Source organism: Anoplophora glabripennis, unplaced genomic scaffold (genome assembly GCF_000390285.2).
Source record: "Anoplophora glabripennis isolate ALB-LARVAE unplaced genomic scaffold, Agla_2.0 scaffold245, whole genome shotgun sequence".
In the NCBI taxonomy this organism is placed as follows: Eukaryota; Metazoa; Arthropoda; class Insecta; order Coleoptera; family Cerambycidae; genus Anoplophora; species Anoplophora glabripennis.
The window spans coordinates 650110-671716 of record NW_019416417.1 but is presented as its reverse complement, the minus strand read 5'-3'; the positions used below and the strand labels follow the sequence as shown (position 1 = coordinate 671716).

Below are 21607 nucleotides of genomic sequence, written 5' to 3'. Positions count from 1 at the left end.
AGGAATAAACTGACAAAGGAAGCTTTTAACAAACAAAAAACAAAGTTACAGAAGATGTTCAAAGTGCCCTCCGTCCATTTCCAAGCAGGCACCACATCTTCATCTCAACAATATTCGAACTCTTTCGAAAACACCCTCCTTGGTTTGGATTTCTTGACACTTTTGATTAATCCGTANTTAAAAAGCATACCTACGTATGTTGACCAGACTTTTTCTAAATCGTTGGGTTTGTTAAAATTAAATAAGACTACTTTTGTCCTGAATGGTATATAATCGATGGAAATAACTGGTTGATTTGTCAGGATTGCCCAAGGTCTCAATATTAAAAAAATGTATGCACAAAATTCCAACCGAACAAAAGACGTATCCACACTAACATTCCATTTTGAAAAGTACCTACCTACAAACATAATTGGTACTCACTTGACTGCTTCTGGAGACAGAATGAGCTTATAGTGGCCGAGCAATGATATCACAGCACAGTCCAACAAATAAGACGATGGATTTCAAGAATAATATTTCTTTATATCTGTCTGCAAGCGTTTAACAACTCAGTCACCATGAATTGGCAGGATCTGCATGTTATTAAACCGTACTTATATTTACGTGACTTTGTAAGATTCGATTAATGTAATCGGTCACGCGAGGAAATGTGAAAGCATGGTTTAATAAATTGTTGTGAGGATTTATATTTTGCGAATGTTCACACGATTAATTATTTTCGGTACAGGGTGTTAAAAGTTAAAGAACGTTGTTTTCAAATTTTTAGACGTGTCAGAATTATATTTTTGATTCATACACAGGATGTGCCAATATTCCGTACACATGAAACTATTTTAGATGAAATAACTGCGGAGTGCTATTAAATTAGAGGGTGGAAATAGGAGATAGGGCTGAAAATGCACCCCTTTCAGTTTTTTAATTGTAGCTCGAAAACGAAGCAAAATTTCGCTATAGTTCATAGGGAAAATTATTTAGAGAATTGAATTTCCCATCGAAATGGCTTATTTAAAAAATTTAAAAGGAAAATTTTATTCAAAAAATCGTTAATAAATAATTTGAAGAAAAAAACAAGAAATTCGATTTTCTGACTTTTTTTTGCCTTTAATTTTTTTTGAGTAAAGTTAGGTATAGGCATTGCTTCATAAAAAAAAGTAGATAAAATTTCCTTCAAAACAAGAGGTTGTAAAGTATTTTTGGATGAAAACTGACTGATATGTGGCAGCTCAAACTTAGCCAAATTTTCGATTTTCGTTGCGTTTACCCTTATACGTTTTTATTCTCATTTTTTGCAAAAAAGGAAGGAAATAAGACGTTCAAAGATTTTCATCACACGACTTGTTCGAAGGGTCATTAAAAATGAAAAAACCGCGAGGTGCTATTATGTAAATTAGAGAAAAAAATTGAGAGAAACAGTGACTAGCTTCAAACCATGTATATTTTATAGTAAAAAAGTTAATGTAACAATATTTATAGGGGGGATAGCTCAACCTCTAAGCTTCCCATCCTTACTTTCAATGCCGAGTTTAGTGAACTTCAAACCTTCATAAGTCGGTTTTTTAAATGGAACACCATGTATGTTTTTCTATATTCTGATACACAATTTTATTCTCTTTCGAACGGTATCAGGGTTCCCTATACCTATCTCTTCTAGTTTTTAAGTTATCTACTATTTTTTGTGTAATCACCTAAAATGATGTAATTTCTTGCGAGGATAGCTGCAGAATTTTTTGCAAAATTTCAAAACAAACAACTAAGCTGTCAATTTGTTGTTAGTCTCTTGCAGTGACAGTTTAATTTAGTATCTATAAGAAATGGAAAACAATACATATGTAAATGCTGATATTTTAAATTTATTATTCATTCACGGACGTTGCAATGGGATTATAAGCGGAACATGTACAGTTTTTAATGAGACATATCCAAATTTGCCAACAATGAGCAGAAAAAAGTTGATGATTTAGTTGTTTGTTTTGAAGTTTTGCTAAAAATTCCACAGCTTGCTATCCTCGCAAGAAATTACATCAATTTAGGTGATTACACAAAAAATAGTAGATAACTAGAAGGGAACCCTGATACCGTTCGAAAGAGAATAAAATTGTGTATCAGAATATAGAAAAACATACAGGGTGTTCCATTTAGAAAAACCGACTTATGAAGGTTTGAAGTTAACTAAACTCGGCATTAAATTTCTAGCACCCAGTATGCAATTAAGCCACTTTGAAAGTAAGAATGGAAAACTTAGCTATCCTCCCTATAAATATTGTTGCTTTATCTTTCTTACTATAAAATACACATTGTTTGAAGCTAGTCACTGTTTCTCTCCATTTTTTTTAATTAAATATCTCGAAAATGGTTAATTTTAGGAATAGGGAAACTTCATAAAAGTACACCTAAAATAACACGTAGAATCCAAAATTGCAATAATATATAGGGCATACCATTTAAAATAAGCAAGTTGAAGGCGACTTCCATTATAACCGGAAGTAATACGAGGACGCCATTATTTTAGTTGAGAAGGGCATGCCCGAAAACCCGGTACCTATCCCAAATTTTCAAAATTCAAATCGAAGTAGTCTCTGAAATAATTCTAATGGTCTGTCACCGTGAGACACCCTGTATATAACTACACAGTTCTGCAAAGAGTAATAGCAGTAGTAATAGTCGTAATAGTTTATTACTGTATCTTTACACAACACTAGTAGTAGTAGTTCATATGTGGACTGTGATAAATTGAATTTTGAAGTCCTCAATTTTTTTATGATTAATAATAATAACCTAAAATATTTAAAGGATCATTAAATGTACAAAAATTAAGAACACAATACGTGTTATATTTCTTTTTATACACAAAACTATATTAATTACAACAAACTACAAGCTATCAAAAAAAGAATTACGGTAAAGAGCATTAATATATTTGCTACGTCTTCTACATTTTCTCGATGTTCAGCCAAATATCCCCCAGTGCCGCCGTCACTTGTGACTCTGGATCCAATTTTAAGGGCAGTCTGGTCTTCTCGTTCAAGGAAACCTTGAAATCCTTCAGGATAGAGATCAGTCCAATCTTTGTTTGCAACACTCCAAATCGTTCACCTAAAATCATATACATACAATGTGAGCAGCAGTCTGAGTACTTTTTAACCACATCCGGAGTTCCCCAGGAATCAAATATTAAGCCACTGTTATTTTTGTTTCATAAATACATACAGGGTAGCCCATCGAAAACGTACCGCAAGGCAATAAAGGTAGTAAAGAACTTTTCGGCAAAATCCAAAAACAGGTCAAATTTGTTTCTGAGGGGGACAGCTTTTGGCTCAAAAACATACCAAAATCTTCAACCCCCTAAGTGGGGGTGCTATCCCCTATATTTTTTCAAATGGGAATGGGGGTCAAGTGGGGGGTCATTAGAAAGGGCTTTTAATTCTCTATACATCGATTCTTACTTTTTGAAAATCGATCCATTATTTTAGAAAATATGCAGCTTTGAAAATACGACCAATATTTTTGACGAGAAATGCGAAAATCGACTTAATTTTACTTCAAAACTTACGGTATTAGCTTGGTAAATTCCTTCAAAAGAATTCGCTGTTTTTTTTTCTGATTTGCGAATTCTTTAGCCTGATTTTGGTGAGCAAAAAATTGTCCGCTTTTTGTTTCGTATTTAGATAGGCCACAAAAAGTTGCTAGATAACTGTCATGTGACTTGTAGTTGAAGAGTACCAATACTGCCGAGTCTTTTAAATTGATTAATTATGGTGTACTCAATTCCAGAAAGAGTAGAAATTATTGAGCTTTTTTTCAAAAACAATGAATGCGGAAATCGGGTCGCCGAATTGTTCAACCAACGGCATCCTGAGAAACACGCGTCTGGAAAAATTGTTCGCGAATTGGTGGCCAAATTTCGCGAAACTGGCTCCGTTCATAACAAAAAGAGGCAGGTTGAAAATCCGGTACTAAATAACCTACGGAAATAGCGGTATTGGGGCAAGTGGCAATGGATAGTACGCTGAGTACAATGCAATTGGCTACTGCGACAGGAGTGAGTCGTACAAGTGTCCAACTAATATTAAAAAAATACAAATTCCATCCTTATAAGATTCGGCTAGTGCAAGAGCTAAATGAAGACGATTTTGATCGTCGTTTGCAATTTTGCGAAATAATGACTGAACGAGCGATAAACGATAATTTCCTCTTTAATGTGTGTTTTTCGGACGAGTGTACGTTCTTCTTTAATGGTTTAGTGAATCGCCATAATTGTCGTTACTGGGCTGATACCAATCCAAGGATTTTCCATGAGACACACTCCCAACACCCCCAGAAGTTGAATGTATGGGCAGGTATTTTTGGAAATTCCATTGTAGGTCCTTTTTTCCTTCCTGGAAATTTGACAGGCGATATGTACTTGGATTTACTACAAAATGTCATCGACCCAGCTCTAACAAATATCATAGAGGTATATAGAATATCAACCCTTCAATGATGGTCGAGGCATGCAGACAAAGTTTTGTTACAATTGGCTGCACTTACCGATGCATATCCTGGGTCCCTCCCCGAAAGGTATATGGGCGTACGGATGCCTGGACTGCTTATTTTCTGGAGTAAACCGATCTGGATCGAACTTCGTGGGGTTTTCGTAGTAGTCTTCGTCGTAGTGGATACCAGCCACAGGTATGAAGATCGGTGTACCCTTCTCTACGACGAAATATTCACCTGGTACTTTATAGTCTTCGACGCATCTTCTCGTCAATATTGGAAGGGGCGGATACATTCGCAGAGTTTCTAAAACGGTAACAACATATTTAGCTAACTTTTGTTAACTAATAAGACTCCTAAAGTGACTTCTAGAGGCTCTAGAATCCTCTAAGGATTGAATGTGAAACGCAATTTGATTAGTTTCTTAAGAACTGTAGAAGATGCAGCCTTAGTAATCTAGATACATGCAAGACCTGTTAGGTTTCTTGGATCTTTTCGTCCCATAGTTAAATATCTAACCTCAAAGTTAAATGTCTAACCATATGGACAGGTTAGCTTTTAACTATGATTTGCTGCTGACAAGCATGAACCCGTAAAATGTCGTGGATACTTTGACTAAATGATGAATTATTTGGAACGGCCTGTACCAGACAAGCCTCCTTACCGTCAATTACTTGCTTCATGTAAACCAGTTCGTTCGCAGAGTCGTAAGTGATTTTGTTGTCGTGCTTCGCAAGGACCGTACAGATCTCCTTCCTTACTCTGTCTTGGATTTCGGGGTGTCTCGCCAATTCAAACAACGCGAACGTCATGGTGGTGGAACTGGTCTCGAAGCCTGCTATGAAGAACACAAAGCTCTGCGCCACTATTTCCAGCGTAGTCAAGGTGTTACCATCACCTAGAATTGAACGAGTGTGAAACATGTATTCATCGGTCTAATCTGACATTTGAACAGATAAATTATGAATCTCTTTTTATTGGACCAATGAAGTTGAGACTAGGGATAGTTCGGCAGTAGTACAGAATATACATGGTGTCTGGTAAGTATATGGCATACTCTCGGGAGTGTATGGGGGAGGTCAAAATAACCATACTTTGTCATAATAAAAATCCTAAAGTGCCCCTTAACGGAGATACAGAGCCTCAAAGGGATACCCATCGATTTACCTTTTGGGCTCTAACTTTTGAACCGAATTGTATAATTTTATGAAATTTTAATATTTTATATAGGTCATAAAGGCTCATAAAACCATTACACAGTAGAAGTTTTAAGGAAGTCAGGAGCGGACTTGCCCCAATGCTCGTTGGGCCAAAATTTTGACAGGTGTCATTTTATAGAACAGAAAACTGAATTTTTAAATATTTTCCTCTTTAGAAAAGGTACTTCACATTTGCTTAGGATTGTTCTTGCATAGGATTGGTCCTATTAGTTGGCCTCCCAGATCTCCAGACCTAACAGAACTAGATTACTGTTAACGGCGCTTGTTGAAAAATGAAGTGTACAAAATTAGAGTGAACACTCGGGAGGCACTAATTCGACGTATCATTAATACTGTAAAAAAGACATGCAGCAATCAGGAGAGCTGCAGACGCCTTTCGTAGACGAAGCAGAAAGTGTTTAGAGGAAAAGTCACCTTCTTAGAAGGGTATAAAATTAATGAATGTATTACCAAAAAACATAAAAACTGAAAGTAATCTAAATTCTCTTAAATCTAAACTTAAGAACTATCTTGTGAGTAAATGTTTTTACTAAGTAGCCGACATATTTACTTAGTAACAATGTAATAGATTTTCTGTGCCATTGAAATGGCTACAGTAGGAAGCGACCTGCTAACTGCAGGTACTTTGTTGCACGACTTCCACCCACAGAGGGCGTAATAAGATGGAGCCATTGGCTCCCGCGTACAATGTGTTTCCTCTTCGTGATGATACGACGAAGAACAGCTGGGTCGTTTGTCGGTTGTCGCACCTATGACACACTGATGAGGACTAATAAGTCCGAAACCGGTCTGTGCCTGGTGGGTAAACTGACAAACGACCCTAGCTGTTGCACTAGGTGTTGCGAGTATAATTCAATGCCGGTAGGGGCAAATAGCTCTCGGAGTAGTTGTTTCTCGCAACACTGACAAGTCAAACATTATTTGTTTGTATTTTTGTTCATTGTTTTTACATTATTGTTTGTAACAAATGTTTTGTGTCATGTCATTTTTGACCTCAATGGATTAAATAAATCATTATTATTAATATTACTATTATTATTAACGGTGGCGTCTTTGAATCAAAGAACGATATGATTAACAGAATATCAATAAATTATTTTTTTATTGAAATATACGTCATAGCTTGAAAACAAATGAAAACCGCATATCACTTGAGTTTTTTCTTATTATTTTGACTTGTACAATCCATCGCGATCCTCCCGGTCTGACCCTGCATAATTCAGCGTATACAAACCTGAGACATCGCCATCTTTATTTTTCATCTCCAAGAGCAACTGCATGAAATCGTTGCGACTGACGTTGTTCTTCTCCCTGTACGAGATGGTGTCCTCTACAACTTTTATGAAGAAATCAGAGACATCCTTCTTCACTATACGTATACCCAGGATTCTGGCTAGATTTGGAAAACTGAACGAAATAAGGATGTTAATCTGATCCAAAGCGGTGGGTCGGAAAACTTTCTTCCCGTACACTCTGAAGGGGGAGTTGGGCTCTTCGAAACTGTTGCAGTCCAGCCCAAACGCGCAAGAACCGATGATGTCGGTGGAAAAACGACCTGGAAAAAAAAATTAGGTATATCATTTTGTTTTCGCAAAACTAAAAACGTGTTAGATTTATTATGCAGGGTGGGCCATTAGTGTGAGAAAGTAAAATAATTCCCTTGTTACTCATAATACAGAAGAAAAGTTTATATAAAAGTTGTATAGAATCAAAAAACCTAAAGGATAAAATTAATTTGAAACACACTGTATATGGCAATATAAACAGTTTTCATTTTAGTGCGGGGTTGCCAAGTTATGTAGAAAATTCTTAGAGTTTTGGAAAAAAACATGACCTCGAAGAAGTTGTGTTAACTTTCAGCTACTAACACATGGAACAAAATAATTATACAGAGTTATAGGCAAATGTTAGACAAATACTCCTATATTAGCTAATATCGATATTTTATACAGGGCATTTTTTATAATACCATAGTTTTTAGAAAGTTTAAACTTGATTTTCTAAAATTTTTCAAATGGAACAGCCTGTATTTTATTGCTCTATTATATTCACATATCGGTCCACTTCAACTTTTATTAAGCATGTTCTATATGTATATAAAATTGTTAGTTTTTAAGATATAGCAACATTTCTAAAAAAAAATTAATTTTTATTATTTTAAAGAATAAATATTAACTAATAAAATTAACTCAAAATGGAATGATAAATTATGAACTGACAAGTTGACACAATGTGACAGTTTTTTCTAAAGCCATTTCTTGTGACCGAAAATAATAAAAATTAGATTTTTCCAGAGAAAAACTTTATTTTGAAATTTTTTATTTTTCCTTGATAAATCAACGATAAAGAAGTTTAAAAGAGTATGGTACTCCATCTGGGGACACACTGTAGATTTGTTACTATGATGTGGAATTGTTTATTTCTGTACATTGTTTTTAGTAATAATAATAATGATAACGGTAATGGTAATGTAGTACAGTCATTGAAGCTTTTCACCTTCGAATTCTTTGAAACTGAACCGATCGACTTGAAATTTGGCAGATAGTTAGAGAAAAGGTCAATGAATATTAGTGACATAGCGCCGATTGACGCTTCCACCCTGTTGGGGGTTGACACCCCTTCCTGGTGGTGGAAGTTATTTTTTCAAAAAACTGTTTAATCATTCCAAGTCTTTAAAAAGTAATTTTTTATAATTATTTTTTGCATAGGGGTAGTTTTTAAGGGTTAAATAAAGGGTCGAAAAAATCAAATTTATCATAAAACATGTTCGAGAATATGAAACATTATTTAATCTTTGTGCTTGAACAAGATTATTATAAATAAAATACTTAAAACTTAACTTTTTCAATTTTTTTCACTTAGGAGTAGTTTTTACCCCTAAAAAAACAAAAACCGTCAATCGGTCAAGCGTAAATTATGTCACTTTTGACCTTGAGCCTAAGATGAGCCTTATTCTAAATTTTCATGCAAATCCATGCAGTTTCAAAGAATTCGGAGGTCAAAAACTAACGCAAAAACTTTTAGTGACTGGAGACCGAGTAGTATACTGTCTTCAGTCTCTAAATTTCTAAAAAAGTTACAAATATACAAATTCTTCTGCATTTGAAATAATATCATATATTGCTAATAGTCCAATCAGCATTTCGACCTATAATTGTGCTACAGCCTTATTAAATGTAACTGATGATACTACTAGGGTTGTCGATGTCGAGCATACCAGTGATTACTCTACTAGACACTAGATTACTAAAAATTACAAATTACTCCTGTCTACCCTGATGCAAAAAATTAAAGGATTTCCTAATTTTTTCCGTGATTTTTGACAGGCTGTATTTAGGTCAAAAATGGTCGTATCAGGAATTAAATAAAAGCATTTTGAAGCTCTAAAATTCTAGTTTTTAAATCTTTCGGTCGAAATTTTGCAATTTTTTTTCTTTGTTTTGAGTCCACGGACTTGGAAAAAATTTTTTCAGCTAAGCCATTGCATGGACCAGATAACTTGTTTATTCAGCTCCAATTTCCCTTTTTTTTAATTTTGATACGACCATTTTTCATCGAAATAAGGGACTTTTAATGGAAAAGGATCCTTTTGTCTTCAATCGTCGATATCTCGGCGACAAATGGTCGTACAGAGAATTGAAGGGCAGTCTCGAAAACTAGAATAAATTTCTTATAACATGCTGCCGCAACTTTTCCAAAATATTTTTTTCATCTTTTACACGAATTTTAAAAAGCAGGAAAAAAGGGTATTTTATGGTTTTTTAGAAAATTGACTGCTAAATTAGAAATATTTACGAAATGACTAATGTTAAGCATGACTTTTACAGTTGGATATACCCAGAAGATCCCTGTGAATTTTCATCGCGATCTAGAGAACCGTTTCTTTGTTTCAAACAGCCAAACGACTTCGCTAGATCGAAATGAAACTTCACAGAGTTCTTCTGGGTATATCGAACTGTAAAAGTCATGCTTAACGTTAGTCATTTCGTGAATCCTTCTAATTTAACCGTCAATTTTCTAAAAAGCCATAAATTACCATTTTCTCCTGTTGTTTAAAATTCGTGTAAAAGTTGAAAAAAAAAATTTTCTTTTTCAAAAAGTTGCGGCAGTGAAACAAAAGCCGGGACGCGTAGTCATTTATTTATTAGTTCTCGGAACGGATGGGCCAACTAAAATATTTCAGTCAACACAAACTATCGAAAGTTGAGGGCTTTCAAGTAGGTAGCGTCGTCCTTAGGAAAAATTTACCAATATTTTTAACAAGTTCACTTAAACTGTCGGGGCCATGTGTTAAGCGTCTAGNATAACGCGTGAAACCACGAGAAGAGCGTAGAGGTTCCAAAGTAGAATTAAATCAAATTGTTAAATTGATAGTAATTGGAAAAGAAAGTAACAGATTAAGCAGCTGTTTTTTTGACGGATTTACCAAGCTATAAGAGTAGATTAAATGAGATCGACTAATCCGTCCCGTATTTGCTACACGGAGTCGCTAAAGGAAGGCTAGGGTTACTTGTAAGTCACATAATTATTTATATAAATGTAAATTCAGTCCATTAGACAATTATTAACATGGCATAGTTATGCCAGAGCATCCCGACATCCAGAGTTCCCGCCAATAAGACAAGAACAGAAACTTCTGGACCCAAGAAATGGGCGGGTCGAATTCAGGAGAGATCTACGAGAAAAAGTCAGTTCTTCCTTAGGTTCCACATTGAGCAGTCGACTTAGTTTTAGAGTCTCGGGCTAATTAATTCAATTTAATAATGGATACAGTTTTTTTTCCAAATTTTGCTATGGATCGCGCATTCCCTGAATCTCGGTACGCTGTCGCGTGTAAATAAATTAATGAATAATGTTGTTCGGGCCGTTGTGTTGTTATTTTGTTTGTTTGCTTTGTTTATTGTTATTAAAACCTTTCCTGGAAGTTTTGGTGTTTCCTTTTGTTTCTCCAATTTCAGTGTCACCCTGTATAGCCAGCCATGGGATTATATGCCACGTAAGCAATGAATGGTAAGTGCATGGAATTCATTCTCTGAACATACAACATTTCTAAGTTCCCACTTATTAATTAAAGTATGATAATTATAAACTCCCTTTCGAGAATTAAATAGTAACTGTTTTGAAATCCAGACTCGTTATGATGCTGGTCATAATAGATAATTAATTAAAGGTAGATAATTAAAGAAATAACCCCTCAGGTTACAGCAGCATGTTATTGGACATTTATTCCAGTTTTCGAAACTGCCCTTCTATTCTCCGTACGACCTTTTGTCGCCGAGATATCGATGACTGGAGACAAAAGGATCCTTTTGTGGTGGTATCGAAATTAAAAAGAAAGCTGAATAAACAAGCTATCTGGTCCATGCAATGGCTTAGCTGAAAAAAAAATTCCAAGTCCGTGGAAGAAAAGCAAAATTTATTTGTCGCGTTATATGTTAGAATTGCATGATAACTCCTAAAAAATTTCGACCGAAAGATGTAAAAACTAGAGTCTTAGAGTTTCAAAATGCATTTTTTAATTCCCAATACGGCCATTTTTCACCTAAATACAGTCTGTCAAAATCACGGAAAGATTTCGGAAATTCTTTTGACCCTTTAATTTTTTACATTAGTTTATTTTACGAATATATATTTTATTGGGTTTTCTCACATTGCGATTGTTTATTAATAGTTTGTTCACACTTCCATATTGAAATGTAAACAAATTTTTATATATCTTTACCCAAAATGTCCTTAATATTCACCACCTCCTTATCGGCGACGCTCTGCTGGATATACTTCTCCAGGATTACGCCACAATCTGCCATGGTTTGGAACATCATCTTCATCTTTCCTGACGTAAAGGTGGGTGACAGTTTAGCCCTCAAATTCCTCCATTTTGAACCCCCAAGAGCAAACAGATGACAACCTGGAAATATTCAGTTAGTCGTGTGAAACCCTATTACAGAAAAATTAAAAATAACAAACATCTATTATAGTCCAATAAAATTGTCGAAAATACCTCATTTTTTGCCAAAAAATATTTCAGTAATTGAAAATATGTAAAAATTAGGAAAAATTCCGTAGAATTCAATGAATTACTTTACTCCACCTGAATTTTTGGGCTTCATTTTCAAAATGGCGTTAAATGTTTGCAAAAAAACAGTTTTTTTTTCATTCATAAAAAAAAACTAAACATTTTAGGAAAAAATGTTTCAAACAAAAGTTGTCACTTTCGAAAGGCAGTATCGACATTTTGATACGAGTTAAAATCAAAAAGTTAATCAGTTTTATGGCCCCGAAAAAAAAAAACGATTTTTCGATCGTTTTTTGCTATATTTGAAACCGATTTGAGGCTCGCGCAATATTTGCCATTATAATAGTGTAATTATTAAAGAAAATTTTAAGCCCAACCCCGTTCCTAAGAATGTGGCGTCCTATGAAGTATGGGAATTTTACAAAAACGCTTTTTTTTCTAAAAACTCGATTTTTGCAAAAACTATAACATATGTTTCAATTTTGAAAAAATCATTTTATTTTACTCATCAAGAGCTATCCTTTCACCAAGTTTCATAAAAAAATGTTTATTTTTGAAAGAGATACGGCTATATGAAAAAATGCGATTTTGAGCGTTTTTTTTTTGGAATAACTAATTAATTTAATTATCGATCAAAACCGGTTTGGGCTTATTTGATCCGAATTAAATATTCCTACAACTTTTGTTTGAAAGTAGTTCATTGAATTATACGGAATTTTTCCTAATTTTTACATATTTTCAATTACTAAACTATTTTTTGGCACCTGAAAAAGTAATTTGGTTGGACTATTAAGAGAGAGCGAGAAAGGATGAGAGAGATATACAAGGTGTAACTAAATAAGTGTAAAACATTTAAGGGGGTGATTCCTCATCGAAAAAAAGATAGGATCTTTCATATAAAGAAACTTCATTGGAGCATCCCTTGTTAAGATACAGCCCCTTAAAGGGGGTACATAAAATTTGTTTAACAATTTTTTTCACAAGCACTAAACAAGTTACAATATTGAAATTAACCTGACATTTTCTACTACCAAAAAGACACTTGGCCAGTAATTTATTTGGTTTACCCCATGGTTGTAAGGGGTGGAAAACGCAACCCCTAAAATTTATTTCCAACGTAATTTTTTGTCTTATTATTTGTTTACCATTTAAAAATTTATTTCCGATAGCCTGTTTCATTCTAAAAAACAAAAATGTCTCTTGAATTGTTTGCCCAAAATAAACCAGTTCGCAGCAAAAAATTATTTTACGAACAACTACAGAGATACATCGTCATAAATGCGAACTGGATTTACTGTTATTTTGTAGTTACTACCTGCATTAAATGATTAAAGGGGAATAATCAAAACTAATTTATTAATAACAAAACATACAACATGTAGAAATCATAGTAAATGTTCAATATGTCTACCTTCAGACATTACGATGAGGAATCACCCCCTTAAATGTTTTACACTTATTTAGTTACACCCTGTATAACTTTAATATTTTTTTGACAAAAATGTTTCTACACGAAAAACTATTTTTCCATATTTTTTGTTACATGAAATTTCCATTAATGATTTCACTAAAATTATAACTACATTGTATTACAATTGACAAAAAAATAAGATTAGAGTTGATTCGGTAATTGACGAGGGCATATTAATATTAAAATCCACATGTTCTTATTTATTTCAGTGCATTTGTAGCAGTAACAGTTTATTCAATATTTATCATATTCATAATATTTAATATTAAATAATCTTGGAATGTGTGAGATCATCTCTTCCGTCTACCGTGGACAGAAGTTTATTGACTGGTTCTTATATTGCCTCTAACATCGACTTATTTCTCGCATGTAACAACAAAACTTAAGGAACGTACCTACGGGATCGTCTTTTTCGTTTGTATAAATTCCTCTGTCGACGAAATGATTGAAGTCTTTTGTCATCACCCGCTTCAGCAATTCCAAGTCTAGCACCATGAATGTAGGTGTAGACATGATATATGTGCCACTGTATTTCCAACCTAAAAGATTAATACAAGGCTGTAACAAAATAGCAATATCAAAGTGAACGGAGTCAATTAATAGGACTACACAAAGTAAGTTCTAAACTTGCGTGGGAATCTTTACAAATGCTGACTGACTGGCTACCGCTAATACAGACATTAGATTGCGTTGAAAGGGATTAGAAAAAGATTTCATTGGTCCGGAGAAATTTAACGCCGAATTTAGTCAACTTTAAACCATCTTAACTTATTTTTTTTTTAATGGAACACCCTGTATATTTTTGCGCAATCTGATAAACAATTTTGTTCTATTTCGAATGGTATAATGGTTCCCTATACCTATCTATTCTGGTTTTTAAAGTATTTACTGTCTTTCGTGCAGTCAACGGATATCGCATAATAGTCGAGGAAATAAAGCACAAAATGAGGCGAAATTCAGTTCATTCAGGCAGATTCGCTAGTGACTAAAGTAGTAGGCCTTTAGATTTGGCAACGTTGCACTTGGCTAGCTTTGTTTGGATGCCTAAGCTTGAAATATGCATCATGTCACACCTGCGAATTTCAAATAATACGCTACATCGAGAACCGTGGCGTTGCCGCTATCACGCATATGGAGGATAAGTTACTCAACGACAGCAATTTGAAGGAGAATTATTATAAATTATGTATCTTTCAAGTACCTAATCGATTTCTACGAGCTGTCATACGATTCCTTAGATATCGGTTTCCTATTTATACAAGTTGCTGTGGAAACTGTTCGTTAATTGTTGCGCATTCTAAGTGGAAAGACCAAAAAAATCTGCATTCTCATAAGATTCTGTACTAAATCGTGAAAAAATATTTTATTAATATCTCGTTTCTTAGGTATCCAAACTAGTTATTTTTTTTTGAGGATTTTCTTCATATTAATAAGCTTATATTAATTTTTTTATGAATATTTGTTCGTCAATTCCAAATCAGATAAACATCCTTAAAACAAGAGATAGGTACAGGGAACCATCATACCATTATACCATTCGAAAGAGAACAACATTGTTCATCAGGTTGCGCAAAAATATACAGGGTGTTCCATTAAAGAAAATAAGTTAAAATGGTTCAAAGTTAACTAAATTCGGCAATAAATTTCTACCACTCCATGAGATTAAGTCATTTTGAAATTATGACAGGGAAGCTTAGAGTTTTATTTATGTCCCCTATAAATTCTATCGCTTTAACTTTATTATTGTAAAATACATATCTTTTTGAATTTTTAATATATTTTTTTTAATTAAATATATAAAAAATGATTAACTTTAAGAATAGGAAACCTTTATGAAAGTTCACCTAAAAATTGACGTAGAATCCAAAAATGCAATAATATACAGGGTGTACCATTTAAAAGAACGAAGATGACATTAACTTCCGGTATAACCGGAAGCGTTAGGTGTACGCCATTATTTTACTTGAGAAGGATATGCCCGAAAACACTATTGCTCAAATTTTTAAAATTAAAATCGGAGTAGTCTCTGTAATATGTCTAATGTCTCGTTACCGTGGGACACCTTGTATATATAAGCTAAGTCTTGTAAGACAGTCCGATCTGCCGAGGATGTAACTCAGTGGATGAAATTTCTCTACACGTGGTAGAATGACGCTTCTGAGAAAACCCTTTTTGGAACCCAAGGAGGTGAGGGGAGCAAGGAAGCTTTTTTGACTTTATTAAAACAACAGAGCTACTTGTTGAATAGCTTTGAACAGTGGGAAACGCAATATGCCTGATAAAGGTGCTATGGGACTTGAACAGAATCTAACCACAATTTTTTTTTAAAGCTTGTCAATAAATCAAAAGCTGCAGGGCCAGTTAATCCTCGGTGTTTCAAAATAACCGCAAAGGATATTACAAGCCACTACTTTCTAATTTTTCAACTTTCTTATCACACAGACCTCTTGCCTTCGCATCGTTGTACATTTGCATTGTAGATTCTCCAGAGGACAATCCGCTTGTCGCCGGACTGGGGAAGTTCCCGAAGGGTATCTTAGGCTCCAAATAGTTCAAGTTCCTCCTTTTCCAATATTGATACGACCACTTGAAGTAGGCGTAGACAATGGCTGCCGCTGTTGCCAGCAGAGCGAACAAATCGGTGAAGAGGTACGTTGTAAAGATGGACATTATTCTGGAAAAGTAAAATTGTTTTTAGCTGGTTCACAGGTCCACAAAAAACAAGTTATTTGAGGAGTGAAGAGAGCATTCTTTCATATTTTCGATCACTGAATCTGAATCTGTGCCCCCTGTTTTGACCATACACGTCAGGATTTTTTGTAATCGTTAGTTTATATGTACAATGTACAGGGTGATTTCATTTTAAATACAGAAACTACAGGCCTAGATTCATTGCCAAAAAATAAGTAGTTTGCTCTATAAACTTTTTTCCTGCGGAACCCGGTATTCGAGACGCAGGGCGTTAAACTTTACAAATAAAAAATTCTGCCATATCTTCATAATGCGCTTACGGAATTGAATGAAATTTTCTACAGCGTATTCACTTAATTAGCCCTTTCATTGAATATAATATTAACCTTGTGACTTTAACCAGTGGCGTGGTACTAGAGGTGCCGCCTTATTTTCCCAATTAAAAAAATACGCCACTGGCGTAATAAATTAATCCGTTTATTTGATAAAAACCTCCTTGTTTTAATAAGTGACGTGCTACTAAAGCGTCCGCCAACTTTTCCCAAGAAAGGAATACGCTACGCGGTTTTTTGTAGAAATAATTTTATTTCCTTCCGCATCAATACACTTTTGACATCTTCTAATCAGGCTATTTATAGAGGAACTTATGATTTTCCTGAGAAGATTACAATTTTCCTCTATTCTTTCCTCCCACAATTTGTCTCTTAATTAATAAGCCCAAAACAAGATCATCGTAAAGCTTACTAGCTTGATAATGCAGACAAAAGATTCAATTTTTGCAAAAACACCAAGAAACACTCATTCATTTAACGCAACAGTACCTGTATGTAACATTATTTCGGTTTTTTTTTTTCGGGAAAACAAAGCGACACCTTCAGTAGCAGCCACTGGTTAATGCCACGAGGCTACTATTACATTCAATAAAAGGACTAATTAAGTGAATACGCTGTAGTAAGTTTCATCCAAATCGTTCAGCGCAATATGAAGATATGACAGAAAATATGTATCTTTTTGGAAAGTTGAACACCTTGTATCTCGAATACCAAATGGGCAAATATGTGCAGAATTTTATGACGACTATGGATTCGTTTTTAAATTTAGAAAATTCCGAATAATTCCAAAGATATTCGAAGAAAACCGATTTTGTTATTTCTTTTTTTAGTCATATTTCAATTGTTTTTCAAAATTTTAGGACAAAAATTTGTAGTCTGATATAAACTGATGTGAGGAATGGATTTTTGCTATCAGTAGTAACGTATCTCTAAAATGTGTGATGAGTGATAGTTAACTTTTGTTTTTGTTATGGATGCCATATTGAATTTTTGCCTCATTAGAAGAAACGGGAAATTATCTTTACTACGTTGGGGTTTTCATAAATAAATAACCAAGATATTGAATATAATTATAAAATGTGACAAAGTAATTTCAAGAACATGTAGACAATCTGCTGCTTTTTCCATAAATAACAAACAAATTAAAATAATCCTCATATATTTAAACGATCCCGTCATTTTTATGTGGTCATGGCCAATTTGATAACAGGTCTGATACGAGAAAAAGTGTTCAAAAAATAGAAAATTGTGAATATCTCGAAAAGTAGTAACTGCAACCCTAACAATGATTATATGGCTTGAAAGGAAATTCCAATCTGCATACGACAGAGTAAAAAAATACAGGGTGTTCTCTTTAGGTTAACAAAGTTATAGCAGTTTGAAGTTATCAAAATGTAACGGCAAAAATGAAACACCTAGTATTTAATGTTTTAATTTGTTGGTATACCACAATGTAGTATTACCTATGCCCTTTACTGGTACTAAAAATCGGCGGACCCTTGCATCTGTCAATTTTTTTCTTTAAAAATTAATATCTCAAATGCTGTAACTCCTAGGTATAGGAAATATTTAATAAAGTGACTCTCAAATTTCACGTAAAATCCAAAAATGCGATAATATATAAGGTGTCCCATTGAAAATAACAAAGTTGACGTTAACTTCCGGTATAACCGGAATTGTAACAGGAACAAAATTATTATATTTGAAAAGTGCACACCCAAAAACGCTAGGGTACCAATTTTCAAGATTGAAATCGAAGTAGGTTCTAAAATAATCTAATAGGACAGTCACTGTGAACCAGCCGGTATCAAAATTATAATAATAAGTGTAACTAGAATTGTTCCCATATGATAGAATTTGCCAGTAATTCTTTACAGAAAAGGATAATTATTTATTATACAGGGTGTTTCTAAAATAGGGTTCCAAACTTCTGCTGCGTTTATAACTCATTAAAATAAGCCAAAAAGTTCCTATTAACATGTGCCCTAAAACGCACCCTTATATATGCCTTATATATGCCCTTAAAACGGCTCAAACAAAACTGTTTTTTTTCTACTTAAATTTTCCACTCACCACTTTTTCTAATTAAACACTGCAAAGCTCAATTGACAGTTTATCAATAACTTAAATTGTGAAGCGTTGTGGCAACGTCAGTCCTTTATTTGCCGTGGTAAACAGATTTTCGTAATTTTTGGCCTAATAACTTAAAGAGTAATTTTCAAACTCAATTTACTCGAAAACCATTGGAAATATCGATTTGGACAAAGATAATATTTTTTACGTAAAATTGTTAAGATTTTATAAATCTGTAGAGAAAACCCTCTTCACCAACCTAAATGGGACGCATATGATTTGCATGTCGAAAAACGGAGTAGCCCATGTTATTTGACGTAAAAAGTTATGTAAGACCCATAATTTTTTTTTATTTATTTATTTGCGACCGTTTTGTCAATAACAGAAAAAAACCAGTTTTGTTTGAACCCTTTTAAGGGCATATAACTTCCTAAGGGTGCGTTTTGGGGCACATGTTAATAGGAACTTTTTGGCTTATTTTAATGAGTTATAAACGCAGCAGAAGTTTGGAACCCTATTTTAGAAACACCCTGTAGAGCAAAACTTTAAAAGCAGTGCAAATTTTTGTCCTATTTTCAGGAGTACTACTAACACGAATCTCAATTTGATTTTTGTGCGGTCAAACCCGGGTTTTGAGAAATTATTTTTCAAAATTCTAACTCTTCAATACTATTTACAACACTTCTCTTTTAATGGATCGTAATGGAGTTCTAATAATTTAACTTTAATCTGAAATCACTTTTTTAATCAAATACCTACATAATCGAGTCGATTAGTGTTTTTTTAACTGCAGTTTTACAAGATAGTAAATAATTATTTGGAAAAGCTTATTAGTTGACCCTGTGCCGGGGGTTGCTTTTTATTTTTTTGGGGGGAAAACTACCCCTATTCGAAAATAATTATAGAATTGTAGATTCGAATGTGTAATAGGTTGAAATCATCTTTAAATATTCAATCCCTAAAAATTGTCAATCCTTAAAAACCACCCCCTATGACAGTAATCATTAAAANGTCTATAGTCTAATTTTTTTTGAACACATGATACTTTTGATCCTGCAGCATAATTTTTCCAAACAGCACCGATTTGCACCAAAATTTGGATTTAGGTTCTACTTACCCTCTACTTCAAAGTTCAAAGACCCTGTGCCGGGGGTTGCTTTTTATTTTTTAGGGGTGAAAACTACCCCTAATCGAAAATAATTGTAGAATTGTAGATTCGGGCGTGTAATAGGTTGAAATCATCTTTAAATAAGTAATTATGATGAATTGAAAATTGTCAATCCCTAAAAACCACCCCCTATGACAGGAACCTGGAATAATTTAATCATATAATATTAAATTAAGATTTCTTTGTTTGTTCTGTTTTAATTTTTTATTATTTATTTATAAATTTCAACCTTATAAAAACCATCCCTTGCAAAAAAATAATAAATAGTAATAAATACGTTTGTGCCTAAAATATAGCTATAATGTGTATTCATCAATGCTTCAATATACGTATTATGATGATATTTGCAAAAATATGTGATTGGTTTTTTACCCATAACTCGCTTAGTTTATACGCTATCAACCCGTTCAAAAAACCATTTTGTAGGTTTTTTTTCAAGGGCTATAAGATCAAATAAGTTAAATTTTCTTTAAGCCCTTATTTTTGCAAGGGATTGAGCTGAAAGGGCTTGAACAAGTTGCTATTTACAAACATATGCAAACTTTAAACGGCCATATTTTACGTAATTTTTATTCTGCAGAAAAAAAAACAAAATTTTCAAAAAAGCAAGACCTACAATTTTGTAGTCTACAAAATTTTGCGCATCATTAATAGTTTTTGAGTTATTTTGAAGAAAAGACAATTTTTTCCAAAAATACAAAAGTTCCCTTTTCACTTAAAACTCAACTTTTTTCAAAACTAAGCACTTTAAACCGGTCAAACTTATAGAGCATATCACAAGTACATAAATAAAGTAAATTGTAAAGTGGTAACGATTATTTTCAATTGGGGTGGTAATTAGGGGGTGATTTTCACGTTTTTTGTCGCCGAAAAAAATACGGACCAACTTTATTTTCGTCATAACTCCCTTAGGTTTGATGCTAGGGACTTTTATAAAAAATAAAAATAAATGTTTTTTCACACACTTTAAAAAAGGTTGAGTATTCCCTGAAAAATGCATTGGTTTTTAGTTATTTCATGTTCAAACTTTCAATTTTGGCGTTTGACGAATAAGACCCAACCTTCAACAAGCTATTACTCCGCTTGTCTTGGGTTTACAGACACCATAAATATACACTTTTTGTTTTTTTATAACCTACATTTTTATAAGAATAATTTTTTGATAAAATACTTACTTTTTGAGTTATTCGCGAAAACCCGTCTGAAAAAGAGGTTGTTTTGGTTAAAAAATTTACACTTTTACTCGTGAATAAGTCGAAAGTATTGACTTTCAAAAAAAACTATAAAACAAAAGTTGCTTAGAATTAGTCAATATATCCATTCCCGGAGTTATTTTCAATGAAATATTTTTCACCCCCGAGAAAGGGTGGCATCCACCCCAGGGTAAAAGCAACCCCCGGTACAAGGTCAACTTTGAAGTAGAGGGTAAGTAGAACTTAAATCCAAGTTTTTATGAAAATCGGTGCCGTTTGGCAAAATTATACGGGAAAATGGTCATTGACTGTACTATATTAATTGGTTATAGCTTTAACAAATTAATGTTTTGACTTTAATTAGTATTTCTCCCTAGCACCACTCTATTCTGCCCCACTTACACCCATTTGCATGCCATCATATTACACATGTCTACCTCAGATCTACTTGAAAAACCAATCGGGGGAAATTTAAAAGCATTTTTGTACTCACTCTGTTGTCCGTCACTGACTACAATGAGGTTACAAATAAGGTCACCAAATAAACCTAACCTTCACAAGATACACTGCCAAATATTGTTATCATTTCGCAAAGTGATCGCGATTTTATACTAATAAAATCTACAAACACTTGTATATAAATTGTAATCTCGATAAAAATAAAGAAACGTCAATTTCGCAATGTTGCAATGCTTTACGCAGTTATGTAGACAGGTTTTCTCTACGTCTGGCATTAATCATTGATAACTGTTGAATAAATTAGCTCCCACCTCTGCAGATACTGCGTTATTGTTATTACTTAACCGATTATACTCAATTATGAAATACAAGACGTTAGGAAGAGTGTGAAGAGTTTCAAAAGCAAAGAGTACTCAAGAAATATGTACCGGGTAGTCCTTAGTTGGTCTAAAGGTATGTTATATCATATCAGTTTTTTTCTAATTGTTTTTGTTGTTGCTTGTTTTCT

The 21607-nt window shown here is 33.7% G+C and overlaps 2 protein-coding genes across 2 annotated transcripts in view; both read right to left on the bottom strand.

The window, feature by feature from the left end:
• LOC108905280 (cytochrome P450 6a2-like) overlaps positions 1-522 on the bottom strand; it is a 31605-nt gene extending 31083 nt beyond the window's left edge. Inside the window, exon 1 of the mRNA XM_023454501.1 lies at positions 424-522. The gene's annotated coding sequence lies outside the window, so the exon portion shown is untranslated. The remainder of the gene's footprint in view (positions 1-423) is intronic.
• A 2291-nt stretch (positions 523-2813) lies between these two features.
• LOC108905279 (probable cytochrome P450 6a13) lies at positions 2814-21333 on the bottom strand. The gene is made up of 8 exons (XM_023454504.1): positions 21134-21333; positions 15628-15857; positions 13579-13722; positions 11419-11604; positions 6931-7251; positions 5141-5374; positions 4531-4782; positions 2814-3096 (listed from the first exon to the last, which is right to left on the bottom strand). The coding sequence occupies exons 2-8, from the start codon at positions 15851-15853 to the stop codon at positions 2933-2935; spliced, it is 1527 nt and encodes a 508-aa protein (XP_023310272.1). The 5' UTR covers positions 15854-15857; positions 21134-21333; the 3' UTR covers positions 2814-2932.
• Between the last annotated feature and the right edge of the window lie 274 nt (positions 21334-21607).

Bases quoted from the DNA above. Each gene is read 5' to 3' on its own strand.
- LOC108905279 (XM_023454504.1), bottom strand. From the start codon at position 15,853: ATGTCCATCTTTACAACGTACCTCTTCACCGATTTGTTCGCTCTGCTG. The intron at 11,605-13,578 runs GTACGTTCCTTA...GAATATTTCCAG, and splicing joins CGAAAAAGACGATCCCGTAG to GTTGTCATCTGTTTGCTCTT. The intron at 7,252-11,418 runs GTAAAGATATAT...TTTTTTTTCCAG, and splicing joins GAATATTAAGGACATTTTGG to GTCGTTTTTCCACCGACATC.